Below are 15,601 nucleotides of genomic sequence, written 5' to 3' on the forward strand. Positions count from 1 at the left end.
GGAAGACATATATTGTAAACGTGGTACTTCTCTCCAAATTTATCTATAAATTAAATGCAATCCCAATCAAATCCCAATAAGATTTTTCAAGCAATTCTACAAGTTGATCCTAACAATTCCTATGGAAGAATAAAGGGCCAAAAACAGGCAACAAAATTTGGAAGAAATTGCAAGGTATCAAGACTTCTTTTAAACTACAGAAACTTAAAAAGTGTGGTAATGCTGCTGAGACAGCCAAGTCAACCAATAACGTTAAAAAGAGAATCCAGAGGAATTCCCTCGTGGTCCGGTGGTTAAGACTCCACATTTTCACCGGCAAGGGCCAGGGTTCAATCCCTGGTCAGGGAACTAAGATCCCACAAGACGCGGGGCCAGAAAAAAAAAAAAGAAAAAGAGAGACAGAGCCCAGAAACAGACCCCCAAATACATGGAAACTTAGTATATTAGAGAGTGACATTACAAAGCAGTGGAAAACAGATGGACTATTCAATAAATGATGCTAAGACAACTGGCTACCAGTACAGTAGAAATTAGATCCCTTCCTTATAAAATTTTTTTAAAAATTCAGTTGTATTCAAGACCTAAACATGACAATCAAAAGTCTATAAATAAAATAACAAAGGATCTTTATGTCATTTAGATAGACACTTAAAGGCACTGAAAGAGCATTTATAATGGAAAAACTCTGGTAAATCCGACTATATTAAAACTTATGTAAACATATATAAAAGGTGATTAGAAAGTTATAAGACAAGCCAAAAATTTAGAGCAAATATTTACAGTGCTTATAACACAAATATCCATAATGTGTGTGTGCAGGTATGTTCCTGTGCCTGTGTATATGACTCTTAGAAATGAATAAGGAAAATTCAAATAACCCAACCAAAAAACGGGCAAAGAATATAAATAGGGAATTCAAAGATGCTCAACCTCACTTTAAATACTACCGCATGTCCATCAAATTGACGGAAAAAAAAAATACAGAAAGCCTGACAAGTAATAATTGTTGGCAAAATGTAGAGAAGCAAGAACTTTCAAACATTGCTGGTGGGACGGTAAACTGATACGACTCTTTTGGAGGGGTAGTAAAGCTCATATGTAATAAAGCTGAACAGAGACGAGCCCTGTGGACCTAGAAATTTTGCTTTCAGAAATCTACCCCACAAAATCTGTGACATATTTACACTTTACAAGGACACAGGCATAAAAATATTCATTGTAATATTGTTTATAACAGCCAAAAAAAAAAAAAAGAAAAGAAAAGAAACTAAGTGTCCCTCAGTAGAGGAATGGATTTACAGAGGTGTATTCATACTCAGGAATATTATTTAGAAACTAAATGAATAGAGAGATATGTGTGTATAAAATATTGAGGGGGGAAAATAAGTTGTAGAATGATATGACTGGTATGATACAATTTATATAAAATTTTAAAACAAATGCCATACATTGTTTATGGATACATTGATAAAGTATCAATAAAAGCATAAAAACATGGATAGGAAGGATCCACTAACCTTGAGGATGGTGGTTACTTCTGAAGTAAGAGGGAGTGGAATGGGATGGTGAAGGGTACAAAGAAAGTTTCAACTGTATCCATACCTTTTAATTCCTAAGAAGGTCTGACCCAAGTTTGGCAAATTTGAATAGCCCTTAAAAATAAGTGGTAAATACAAAGATGTTCATTATGTTATACTCCATGTTTTCTATATTTGAAATATTTCAAAGAATTTTTTAAAAAATCAACTCTGCTTGAGGTGTGTGCAATGGATTGGAAGAGAATAAGAGTGAAACAGAAGACCTTCAGGAAAGCATGTCTACAAATCCTGGCTAGAGCGATGGTGACCTAGATTACAGGTGATAATAGAGAGGTGAAGAGAAGTGGATGAATATGAGATTATATTTCAAAGGAATAATTTGTAGGACTTATTGATGGATTGTAGATGAGGAGTTCAGGAGAGGAAAGAATCAAAGTTGACTTCTCACTAAAGCAGTACGTAGGTGAAGGTGCTGTTTACTCAGATGGGGAAAACCGGGAAAGGAATCAGTTGGAGAGCATGAAAAAATCCTGTTTTATGTTTATCTCTTATTTCTACTCAGACATAAGCTCTTCACAGGGAGAATCTTTTTTATCTCCATATCCCCCCGAGTTCCTAACATAACAATGCCAAATCATTGTTATATACATTGCTTAAGTAACATGTTTTGAAAACCAGACAACCTTCTTTAAAAGTGTCAGCTTTCAGGGCTTCCCTGGTGGCGCAGTGGTTGAGAGTCCGCCTGCCGATGCAGGGGACACGGGTTCGTGCCTTGGTCTGGGAAGATCCCACATGCCGCGGAGCGGCTGGGCCCGTGAGCCATGGCCACTGAGTCTGTGTGTCCGGAGCCTGTGCTCCGCAACGGGAGAGGCCACAACAATGAGAGGCCCACGTACCACAAAAAAAAAAAAAAAAAAAAAAAAGTGTCAGCTTTCAAATAAGCCTGATATCACTTAATATTCTAATAACAAACAAACAAAATTCCAAGAAGTTCTCTAAGAAGTTTTCCCATGTAACTTATTCAGATTTTAACTTCTACACAAATTTATGCTTTCCACTTTTCTCCTAAGCCATTTAAATTAATTTCATACGATTTTATCAGTTGAATGTATTATAAGCTATGTAGTATTATAAGGTGTACCACTGTAAAAGAGACAGGATTTATTTTATTTTTTAATAATTCATTTATTTATTTTTGGCTGCATTGGGTCTTCGTTGTTGTGTGTGGGCTCCTCATTGTGGTGGCTTCTCTTGTTGTGGAGCACGGGCTTCAGTAGTTGTGGCACGTGGGCTCAGCAGTTGTGGCACACGGGCTTAGTTGCTCCGCGGCATGTGGGATCTTCCCGGACCAGGGCTCGAACCCATGTCCCCTGCATTGGCAGGCGGATTCTTAACTACTGCATCACCAGGGAAGCCCAGGGACAGGATTTATAATAGGGTTATTATTACATAGCACCTCCTTATAAACTACTACTTAGGGCTTCCCTGGTGGTGCAGTGGTTGAGAGTCTGCCTGCCAATGCAGGGGACATGGGTTCGAGCCCTGGTCTGGGAGGATTCCACATGCCGCGGAGCAGCTGGCCCCGTGAGCCACCATTACTGAGCCTGCGCGTCTGGAGCCTGTGCTCCGCAACAAGAGAGGCCGCGATAGTGAGAGGCCCGCGCACCGCGATGAGGAGTGGCCCCCGCTTGCCACAACTAGAGAAAGCCCTCGCACAGAAATGAAGACCCAACACAGCCATAAATAAATAAATTAAATTTAAAAAAAAAACTACTACTTATATATTTTAGTTACAGTTTACAGACCCTCTTATCTCATGTGATTCATAACAACCTCAGTGAGTAGGCAGGACATTTCTGTAACATTTAGTGACACAGCTGGAATTCACACCTAAAGCATCAGGCTATGCAGACTTCATCATAAAGAAACTGAGGCTTGAAGTCAAGTGACTTGCCCAAGGACATCCAGCTAATAAAACTATAAGTTAATTTTGCTGTGCTTAAAGAGCTGTTGCTATTCTAAGCTTATAAACATTATGAAAATGTATAATGAAAAAAATCTCAAAATTCATCCAAAAGATAGATTCTAATTATTTGCTTAACTGTGAAGTCAGAATCACATGACAAAGAAGATTTTTCCACTAATACTACATAACTGGAATGGTAGGAAGAAAATCACGTAGACTGTCAAAGGATCATTTAAATAAACCTGTTTTCCCTCCTAAGATAAAAAGGTTACCAAGTTTCTTTGGAGAATTAACTATAGTTAAAAAGTAATACTTGAGTATATTGTGACAACACATTTTTCAATTATTATTTTTTTGTTGTTCAAAACCAAAACAAGTATATGTCAACCACTGCATTTTGGCAACTAACCCTTTTTAGTGAATCATGACAATTAAGTGTTAGGTCCTAGGTCAATTTTTATTATCAAATACAGTGCTGTGATTTTAACTAATTTCAGAGTATCTTTACTTCCCCCTCTCAGTTTATCCCATTGGCTTGGGACACTTACGAAGGGCAAAGGGACATGTTAGAAAGTAAATCAGAATTCAACAAGGGTGAGGTACTCAAAGCCATATGTATAGAAATCCCATACAAATAAATGAAGGTCTTAACTGTTTTACTGATACTTCAGAAATGGTACTCTTGAGCACCAAAGGCAAATTTCAAAAGGTCTCAAGAAAACTGCTAGAAATTTTTAAATATGATAATAGAGTCATTTAAAAATACGTATGATCCACAGTTTTAGCAAAGTCAGTTCTATTGCTGGATTTACAAAATTGGTATAAATTTTATTTCTTTGTGAGTTAGAGGATGCACCTAAGTGGAAACAGAATTGAGTTCAAAGGCATAATAAGTGTATGTATCTCTTCTTAAGTTCAAGATTATATTTTTGTTGGGTCTTATTCTGTAAATGATGAGAAACCAGTGATGGTTATCACACTGAGAAGAGACACCATGAGTGCTTTAATAGTATAACTTTGGCTGTAATGCAAAGAATGGATGGTTTAATAGCATTAGAGATGGGAGGGTATTATAACAGAAGTTAGAGACTGACAAGGTGTTATAATAGTCTAGGTCAGGAGAGTGCTTAATAAAAGTCCAGATTCCTGGGTCCTAGCCCTGGAGATTCTGAGTTGGAAGGTTTAGAGCAAGTTCTTATAATCCTAAGTGAAAAAAAGAGTTAAACACTGATGACTGGTGGTGAGTTAGGGCATCAAAGGGAAGATACCCTTGATGCTGAAACCTTTAAAAGAGTATCAGGAACTCCTGAAAATTACAAGCTCACGCTTAACTTTTACCATAAATAAACACTGACTCACCTGGATCAGGGTCATGTTTTAGGTCCAATGAATGTACAACAGGGTGGTATTGCTTCTAAACATAAAATAAATTAAAATAGATTTAATTTAACAACTTAGTGCCTCACACAAACATTTTCTTCAGTTTATATGAGCAAATATATTATTAGTCAGTAGTACCATTCTTTTGCCAAAAAAAACCCCACAAAAAAACCCAAAAACAAACAAAAAACCCCAAAATTAGATCCTGAAAATCTGTAGGGAAGGGAGGAGAAAAGAAGAAAAGATCAAACTAAGTCTGGACATTCCCTGGTGGCGCAGTGGTTGGGAGTCTGCCTGCCAATGCAGGGGACACGGGTTCGGGCCCTGGTCAGGAAGGATCCCACATGTTGCGGAGCAACTAAGCCCGTGTGCCACAGCTACTGAGCCTGCGCTCTAGAGCCCGTGAGCCACAACTACTGAGCCCACAAGCCACACTACTGAAGCCCACATGCCTAGAGCCTGTGCTCCGCAACAAGAGAGGCCAACGTAATGGGGAGCCCGTGCAACGCAACGAGGAGTAGCTCCCCCTCGCCGCAACTAGAGAAAGCCCACGCGCAGCAACAAAGACCCAATGCAGCCAAAAATAAATAAAATAAATAAATTTATTTAAAAAAAAAAAAACTAAGACTGAATTATACCTTTTATAGTATTGCCACCTACTGCATACACTAAGATATAGCACCATAAAAAAGCATAAGAGGGAATTCCCTGGTGGTCCAGTGGTTAGGACTCCACGTTTTTGTTGCTGAGGGTCAGGGTTCAATCCCTGGTCAAGGAACTATGGTGCAGCCAAAAAAAAAAAACCAGAAAAAACAAAAAGCATAAGAAAAGCAATCAAGCAAATTAGAGGCATAGAGATGGAATCTTGTGTTTATAAAGTACAAGGTAGTTTTCAAATTATGAATGAACTGTTTTTCAAAAGTTCATTTTAAGACAAGTGTTTAGAACTAAGAACTCATATTCCCACAGAAACTCTGTTTTAAAAAGTGGCCAGGCCACTACCACATCAGCACACTAATGCCTACCTACGTATCCTGTGATACACTGGGACTGCAATAGCAGAACTATAAGAACGGGATCCAAAATTCAGGCAAAAAGAAAGAGAAGAATGTCTCTCCTTTCTCTTGCCCAAAGTAGCAGGAGCCAAAAAGCTTTTTTTTTTGTTGTTGTTGTTTGTTTTTTTAAAAAAGCTGTCTTTAGTATCCTCACTCCAACCATTTTGCATCAATTTTAAACTTCCACAGCAGTACCCCACCTAGGCCAGCCAACTTCCTTTCTTTTATGCAATACTGATTACTAGGTTTTGGTGGGGGAGGAAGGGTAGTAATAGAGAGGGAGATGCTGGAAAATAAATACATTTTGAATGTTTTTCCCGAGGAAACTTTAAAAGTGGATAAGGCAAGAGGAGTGGGGTATTTCTTGGAGGACTGACTTCTATGGAAGAAAAAAATGAAAAATTTTGCTTATAATTATTTTTTTCTCACAGAACGATAACTAAAATGTTTTAGAGAAAGTACCTGTCTTCACTCTCTAAAACAATTCCTGAAAGGAAAGCAACTAGAAAATTTATATGTGAAAGTATGCTAATTTCAAAAACTAATGACAAAAAGTAAAGCACAATCGAAAGCAACATGTATGTCTCACTCCGCAGGCAATGCCATTCCCAGCAAACCTACTTCCACCTCATCATGATTTTTGGAGCAAAACAAATTATACACAATTCATAAAGCAAATTTTGGTGTTAAAAAACAGGTAGTCAATCTTCCTCATCGATTTAACTAAAGGGTCTTCCAAAATACATAAACATATACAAATAATGTGCCAAACACAAATGATGGATAGAAGGAAAAGGCTTAAAAGATACATTTCCTTTTCCTTCCTGGTCTCAGAATTAAGTCACTGTCAGTCTTGCATCTTCAAATTCTATTTTATTTTACCATCAGCTGTATTCAAAACCTAGTGTGACTTAGAAGCAGACAAACAGTAGTAACTGAGGCAGGAAAGACAAAGAAACAAAATGTCATTTACCTCCACTTGGATCTCATACTTTAACTTTTTTACTGTAGTAAAATAAACATTACATAAAATTTACTATTTTAAAGGTAAATCATCTTACCAGAATTTCTTGTTTTGCTTTTATGATTCTGATGACACATTCAAGGATCTTTCTGGGATACTGCTTACGTTTTGTGGCTATATCGACTATGATTTCATCAAACTGGTCTTCAAGGACTTTGATATCAGAATCTATGTCAAGGGAAAAATAATATCAAAAAATTCCTTAAAACACATTTTTTAATATTCTATATGAAAATGTAACAAACTAAATTGTAACAAACTAAAATGTAATAAACTAAATTTAGAAAACACAAAATTTAAGGAAAACAAATATGGCAAGTTAATGGATGCTCCACTTTGGTAACTGATTCATTTATGCATTTAACAGTCAATTACTTACTGAGCCCCTATGGGAAGCCAAGGCTAAATCAGAGAAATACAAAAAAGAACATAACATAATCCCTGTTCTCTAAGAGCTCACGGTTCACTGGAAGAAACAGACATACAACTGCAAAACAACTGAATAAATACAGTAGAGGTATGAACAAAATGCTATCAGGACAAAGAACAGTGGAACACTAACTCTGCCTTGGGAATTTAAGACTTTAAAGAGAAAATAACATTTGATTTGGAACTTGAAATATAAGTGTAAAGCCACTGCATAAAAAAGGTAGGGAAAAAATAATAGGGAGATGGGGCTTCCCTGGTGGCGCAGTGGTTGAGAGTCCGCCTGCCGATGCAGGGGACACGGGTTCGTGCCCTGGTCCAGGAAGATTCCACGTGCCGTGGAGCAGCTGGGCCCGTGAGCCATGGCCGCTGAGCCTGCGCGTCCGGAGCCTGTGCTCCGCAACGGGAGAGGCCGCAACAGTGAGAGGCCCGCGTACCGCAAAAAAAAAAAAAAAAAAAAAAAAAAAAAAGGGAGATGCATTTGAGGCAGAGAAAACAGTATCTGCAAGATCAAAGAGTCTTTAGGAAACAGAAAAAGATCTAAATGGCTGCAGGTTAAAGTATAAGGAAAAAAGGATGATAATATATAGAAGAGCCACACTGTAAAGAACATTTAACATCAGGGATGCTAACAAGTTTTGACTTTATCATGTGGTGAACCAAAGCCGTGACAATAGCAGTGAGTGGAGTAGCTAGATCTGAAACAGGCACAACTGGATAAATGGTAGGAAAACGTAAAAGATATGGTGACTTTAGAGTTTCTTTGATTTGGCTAAAGCTATCTTATCAGTTGCTTTCCTATGTTTTAAAGTACAGTTGACCCTTGCACAACGTGGAGGTTAGGGGCACCAACCATCCTTGCCGTCAAAAATCCAAGCATAACTTTATAGTTTGCCCTCTGTGGAAACTTCAGAGCTTCCACATCTGTGGATTCAACCAACTACAAATGGTGTCATACTGTATTGGGTGAAAAAAATCCCTGTATAAGTGGACTCTTGCAGTTCAAACCTGAGTTGTTCAAGAGTCAAATGTACTGATTCTCAAACTCTGAAAGAATGAATAATCACCTGGGGAACTTGTCAGAAGTGCAGAAATTTTTTTTTACTTTTTAAAAAACAGCTTTATTGAGGTTATAACTGTCATACAGTGAGCTGTACATATTTAAAGTATATGATTTGATAAGTTTTGACATATGTATATACCCTTGAAACCACCACTACAGTCAAGATAATGAACACAACCATCACCCCTAAGTTTCCTAATGCTCCCTTGTAATCTCTCCCTCTTACTCCTCCCAAACTGCTCTCTATCCCCAGGCAATCACCGATCAAATTTTTGTCACTATATTCTAGTTTTCATTTCCTAGAATTTTATATAAATGAAATAATACAGTACATACTCTTTGGTAAGGAGAAGTGCAGAAATTTTGATTCCTAGTAGAGTTCTCTGGAATGGGGCCCAGAAATTTAGCACCCCAGATGAAATGAATGCAGGGGATACATCAACTTCATTTTGAAAATCACTTTAAAAAGTAGCAAATATGAAGTAGCTAAAAATACTAAAGAGCTAGGTCCTCAGCTTAACTGGTCTTACGTCATTTGTGTTCTGCTATGTCGAAGTCTATCGTAGAAATAGATCTATTTATTTTATTGAGTAGAGCTTCATTAGGGAGAAGTCTGAAAGATGTTACATGTTTTGAGAACATTTTGAGACACTGCTGACATACATCAGCATAAACAAATATATCATAAAAATTAATGAGGTATATATCATGTATGGTCTTGCATTCGTGAAAAAAATATTCACTAAGTCCAATTAAATTACTTCTTCTGAGAGTATTATAAAATATAGTCATTTCTTACTTTGAATACTCATTTAAATGAGCAGTCTTCCCTATATTTTAATTTATTATTTAAAAAGTTCAATCACTAGGGGCTTCCCTGGTGGCGCAGTGGTTGAGAGTCCGCCTGCCGATGCAGGGGACACGGGTTCGTGCCCCAGTCCGGGAGGATTCCACGTGCCGCGGAGCGGCTGGGCCTATGAGCCATGGCCGCTGGGCCTGCGCGTTCGGAGCCTGTGCTCCGCGGCGGGAGAGGCCACAACAGGGAGAGGCCCACGTACCTCAAAAAAAAAAAAAAAAAAAAAAAAGTTCAATCACTAGCCTGAAAGGAATATTGTAACTATTTCACCATCAGTTTAAAAAAACAAGTCTCCCAGCTAAATCTTCCATGTAGAGAAGAAAATGATTTCTTAGCGCCACCTAGTGATAAAGCTACAAAACTGAAATGTATAAATTTGAGCAGGGAAGAATTCGTCATTAATCTAACAAATATGTACTGTGTCCCAAGCCAAGCATTGAAAACATAGTGATGAGAAATATATATATAATCCCTGCTCTCAAGGAGCTTATCTTTTAATTCTTAAATGTGTCAGGTCCAGCCTTCTGAATTCAATTCCTTTCAGGGTAGAGGGGCAGGGAGGAAGTTGGTTTCATTTGCACGTTCATTCATTCTTTTATTCATTCACTCATTTGCACAATGATCTCAATGAACAAAACAGACAAAAACCTCTGCCCTTGTGAAGCTTACTTATTGATTCTATGTATCAGATCAGACACAGATCCTATTAATTCTACCTGCTAACATCTCTTGAACCCGTCCTCTTCTCTCCTTTCTTAGGGTAAGTCTTCACCACCTTTTGGTGTATTACTGCAATAACGTCCTAAGGTCTTAGAGGTTCTCCCTGGAATTTCTCCCTTCTCCAATCTGTCCCCCACACAGCCAGCAGTTAGCTTTCTAAAACACAAGCCTTTTCTTGTTATAGTAGTGCACCCTTATCTGTGGTTTCACTTTCCGCAGTTTCAGTTACCCATGGTCAACCATGGTCTGAAAATATTACATGGAAAATTTATAAGTTTTAAATTGTGCATCATTCTGAGTGGCATGATGAAATCTCGCAACATCTTGCTCTGTTCCACCCAGGACGTGAATCATCCCTTTGTCCAGTGTATCCTGCCCATCAGTCACTTGGTAACCATTGCTGCAGTATTGTGGTGCTTGTTTTCAAGTAACCCTTATTTTATTGATACTTGGGCTTCCCTGGTGGCGCAGTGGTTGAGAGTCCGCCTGCTGATGCAGGGGACACGGGTTCGTGCCCCGGTCCGGGAAGATCCCACATGCTGCGGAGCGGCTGGGCCCGTGAGCCATGGCCGCTGAGCCTGCGCGTCCGGAGCCTGTGCTCTGCAATGGGAGAGGCCACAACAGTGAGAGGCACGCGTAGCACAAAAAAAAAAAAAAAAAAAGTATTGATACTTAATAATGGGCCCAAAGCACACGAGTAGTGATGCTGGCAATTCAAATATGGCAAAGAGAAGCTGTGCTTCTGTTAAATGACAAGGTGAAAGTTCACAACTTAATAAAGGAAAAAAATTGTATGCTGAAGTTGCTAAGTTCGACAGTAAGAATAAATCTTCTATCCATGAAATTGTGAAGAAGGAAAAAGAAATCTGTACTAGCTTTGTTGTCGTACCTCAAACTGCAAAAATTACAGCCACATTGCATGATACGTCCTTAGTTAAGATGGAAAAGGCATTAAATTTGTACAATAAGATATTGAGAGTGAGGGAGAGAGATCACATTCACATAACTTTCATTACAGTGTATTATTATAATTGTTCTATTTTATTATTAGTTATATCTGTTAATCTCTTGCTGTGCCTGATTTCTAAATTAAACTCTATCATAGATATATATAGGATGGATAAACAACAAGGTTGTACTGTATAGCACTGGGAACTATATTCAATATTCTGTGACAAACCATAATGGAAAAGAATATGAAAAAGAATATACATATATGTATAACTGAGTCACTTTACTGTACAGAAAAAATTAACACAACATTGTAAATCAACTATACTTCAATAAAATTTTTTTAAAAATAGTAGATATAGGGTTTGGTAGTATCTGAGATTTCAGGGATCCACTGGGCGTCCTGGAACACATCCCCCTCAGATAAGAAGGGACTACTTGTAATTTTACTTTAAAAACCTTCACCAGCTTCCTATTACCTACAGGATAAAGTGCAGATTCCTCAGCATATCCTACAGGGCTTTTTGTGATCTGGTCCCAACTTATCTTTCTGGCCACATCTGTCATTAGTATTCCCAATTCACTGCTGACATTTTGCAAACATATCACTCCTTTGTGCCTTTGCATATGCTTTTCTCTTTGCTTCAAATGTCCTTCCTACCTCCTTTCTGTCTAGCACACGCTTACTTATTAAATGCATTTCCTTTAACAACAACCTACTCTGCTACGTCTTCTCCCACTTCCTGAAGAGTAATAGTGATTCTTTGTCCATTTCCTTTCCTTAATGATGAGTTCCTAAATGGTAAGAACCATATCTTTTCATCTATTTCCTGGAATTTGGCATAGTGTCTGGCATTTATCAAGTGCCCATGAAAGAAGGTAAAAATGTAGTATTCTCAACTATTCCCCTCAGAGTTATAAGGGGGAAAAGGGATAGAGAATATCCACACTTCAGAGCCATCCACCCAGGCTGCCAACCTGTCAGAAAATACATGGTAATCTATAAACTGATGAATCATATTGCTGAAGGCAGTCTGGACCAAACAATAAAGCGATTCCAAAGTGACTTCAAAGAACAAGAGTCAGATGAACGCACAGTAGAAGCTGTGTAGTTTGAAAATACTCTGAGGTGATTCTGATACACTGCCCCTCCCCCACTAATTGGCAATCACTCTGATAATATTTGGAAAATCTGATGTTATTTTTTCCATTTTAATATATAAACTGGAAAGTGAACTTTGGTGACTCTGAAGAGATAACTATAATAATGCCGAGGATTAAACAGTAAAGTCTTCTGGGCAAAGAATTATCTTAATGTTGAGGAGAAAAATTATAGCCACAGAGAATTACTTGATGGGCTTGGAATAAGCTCAAGGGTATCTTGATGGGCTTGGAATAAGCTCAAGGGTATAAGTGGTTAAGCTGAACAGCTAGCAATGATATCAATCTATGCTGGTCAAATCTCCATACTATCACCATGGGGACCAACAAGACACTCCAGTCCTCTTATCGGGGCAGCCCTTCTCCTGGACATTGCTGGAGAATTCTGCCTCTCTTCCCACACTGATCATTCTTTTTCTACTACATTTTTTCCTTCCTACACTGACCATTTTCTTTCTATTAAAACTTTTTCTTTAGGTATGTCAACATCATTAGTTAGGGTACAATCTAGTCTGCTCTACACCAGGAAAATATTCTGTTTTATCAAGGAGGTTTCTACAAATACTGACCGCATCCTTTACATGGTACTTTTATAGTTTAACTTCACATTTCTAAGAGTACTTCACTATCTACTCAAAGGATCACTTGTAAAAACACAATTTGATTTATAAAGTATTAAGCATAGGAATTCTCTGGACCTGCTTCTTCATCTGGGGATAGTTCTACAGTATTTTCCAATAAGCTATTATTGACAAGGGTACTTTTGAAGTTTAATCAGATGAAAGTCTTGTTGGGAATGCCAGATAGTATATATCAATATAAAGGATCACAGTAACCACTAGGTTGTTTGCCTCAGCTTATGACCTCAATAGTCTTCTATATTAGTTTTCTCTTTTTTCCAGCAAAGGAACTCTTCCACTAAAGGAATTTTAAAAGAAGTGACACTGAAAATGGGGATTAAGAATTAGCACTCAAAATAAAACTAGAGGGAATTCCCTGGCGGTCCAGTGGTTAGGACTCCGCACAGGTTCGATCCCTGGTTGAGGAACTAAGACCCTGAAAGCCTAGCAGCACGACCAAAAATTAAATTAAATTAAATTAAATTAATTAATAAAACTAGCCACAAAAATAACTCAGAAATGAATGACAGAGGGACAAAGCGAAATCACATACCCATAAAGTAATTGGCTGAAGCTTCCTGCCATGCTTGCCCATTAATGCTGACATTCTCTTGCACAGCTGATTCAAAAGTCTGCAATAAAGTCACAATAGTCAAGTCACTGAAAGTAACTTTAAATACTGAATTCAAACATTTTGGCAAAATAACAATTTCAGATTTGTGATAGGGAATATTTTAAAAAGTAGCAGGGGCTTCCCTGGTGGTGCAGTGGTTAAGAATCCGCCTGCCAATGCAGGGGACACGGGTTCAAGCCCTGGTCCAGGAAGATCCCACATGCCTCGGAGCAACTAAGCCCCTGCGCCACAACTACTGAGCCTGCACTCTAGAGTCCGCGTGCAGCAACTACTGAAGCCCGCTCACCTAGAGCCCGTGCTCTGCAACAAGAGAAGCCACTGCAATGAAAAGCCTGCACACTGCAACAAAGAGCAGCCCCCGCTCCCCACAACTAGGGAAAGCTCGCGCGCAGCAACAAAGACCCAACACAGCCAAAACTAAATAAATAAAAAATTTTTTAAAAAGAATGCATATATAACTGAACCACTGCTGTATGGTAGAAATTAACACATTGTAAATCAACTATACTTCAATAAAATAAATTTAAAAATAACTATCACAGAAAAGAATGTGATAATACTATATTATGTGGTTTTAGATAAAGAGATGTCAACATAATTAAAGCCTCTGCCTTTTATCTGTTCTCTTAATTAAAGTAAAACACAAGTTAATTCCCTTGGTAGTTTAAGTCTTCACACCTTTTATCTTCTAATCCACTTTCTCATCCATTAAATAAGGTATAATAGGTTAAGCCAAGTTCCTCTTTTTTGTAAGGTAATTAAATGTTCTAAGCAGCTTAGCACTTCCTAGAAAGGGGTAAATCCTAAGATCATTACACAACAAAACAGTCTTCTCCCAAGAAACTACTAAAAATGTCCTCAGGTATGTCTCTATTCTTCCCTTGCTTGCAAAGACAGAATGATATAAGAGCCAGTGTACACAACACTGGAATACAGAATCACAACCCAGGGAGTGTTCCTTCATTCTTCATCCATTTAACCTTTATTTTGGTTGCACTGTGGTCATTCACACTCAAAACTGTACTGCATTATAAGCATTTTAACTTTTTTTCCTAAATATAAATAGATTGTGTGCTTCCTTTTGACAGACACAAATCCCTCAATTTGTTGCGTCTTTCCTCAAAAAACTATCTTCTTCAGGGCTTTGCAAAACATTTAAGAAAGGAAGGGGAAATGTATTATAAGGGCCAGTGTGTGATCTTACTAAAGTTTATAAGCAAAACAGCTTCCTTATCTAATTTAGACTTGTAGGAAAAAAGTTCTCGCTCTCTTTACAAGATGTTCTAAAACAAACAAAAGGAAAGACCAAAAGCTAGCCTGGTGACTGACTTCCAGGATTACCCTCTCCTGGAGAATTTCTCAGAGTCTCTGTCTGCACCGCCCAACAGGGGAGCAACTAGCCACTTTATGGCTGCTGAGGCCTTAAAATGTGGCTAGTAGGAAAGGAGATGAGCTGTAAGTTTAAGACAGATTTGAAAAGCTTAGTATGAACAAAAGAATATAAACTATCTCGTTCATTTAACTATCTCGTTCATTTTTTAATTATTACAAGTTAAAACGATATCTTGGACATGGTTAAATAAATGTTATTAAAATTAATTTCACCTATTTTATCTTACTTTTAATTTCAAGTTACATACATGGCTCTCCTAGTATTTTTCTGTCGGACAGCACTGGTCTAAGTAATTAACAATACCCAGCTGCCTCCACCATCTACTTCGTTCCCTCCCGTGTCCCGGGCTGCTTCTAACCAAGCGTGGGGCACCGTTAACTCTGCCGAAGCCTGGCGTGCGCTCTTTCTGACCACTGAGACCTGGGGTGTGGAGAGAGGGGGTGATAAGACAAGACTGGGCCCGTACCCACTGCGCATCTCGCAGCACGGGCTCCCGAATCTCCTCTGGCAGCGCGTCCCCCAGCTTTTGCACAAAGCGGCCGCACAGTTCCAGCATTTCCGTCACGGCCCGCTTCGAGGTGCAGCGCACCCGGAAGTCTTTTCGGGAGGTGGCAAGAACCGAGGCCCCATCGTCTGTCCTGGCCACTCTCTCCACGTCCCGCGAAGCAGAAAGCGCCACCGACTCACGAGCCCCCTCCATTTTTCCAACTTGAATTGTGGGCGGGAACTCTGGGAGCGGAAGAGCGGGTTCCCCGGGAAGAAGGAGCATACGTCCGGCCGGAAACTCGGCCCGCAGCAGCAGCGTTCCGCCTGA

General features: G+C 38.8%; 1 protein-coding gene across 1 annotated transcript in view; it reads right to left on the reverse strand.

The window, feature by feature from the left end:
- NSL1 (NSL1 component of MIS12 kinetochore complex) overlaps nucleotides 1-15,487 on the reverse strand; it is a gene marked incomplete at both ends in the record, with an annotated part of 54,146 nt that extends 38,659 nt beyond the window's left edge. Inside the window, 4 exons of the mRNA XM_079698035.1 lie at nucleotides 4,864-4,918; nucleotides 7,001-7,131; nucleotides 13,314-13,392; nucleotides 15,254-15,487. Coding sequence (XP_079554161.1) covers nucleotides 4,864-4,918; nucleotides 7,001-7,131; nucleotides 13,314-13,392; nucleotides 15,254-15,487 — 499 coding nt within the window. The remainder of the gene's footprint in view (nucleotides 1-4,863; nucleotides 4,919-7,000; nucleotides 7,132-13,313; nucleotides 13,393-15,253) is intronic.
- Nucleotides 15,488-15,601: the final 114 nt, after the last annotated feature.

The sequence above is a fragment of the Hyperoodon ampullatus genome (assembly GCF_949752795.1).
Source record: "Hyperoodon ampullatus genome assembly, chromosome: 2".
In the NCBI taxonomy this organism is placed as follows: Eukaryota; Metazoa; Chordata; class Mammalia; order Artiodactyla; family Ziphiidae; genus Hyperoodon; species Hyperoodon ampullatus.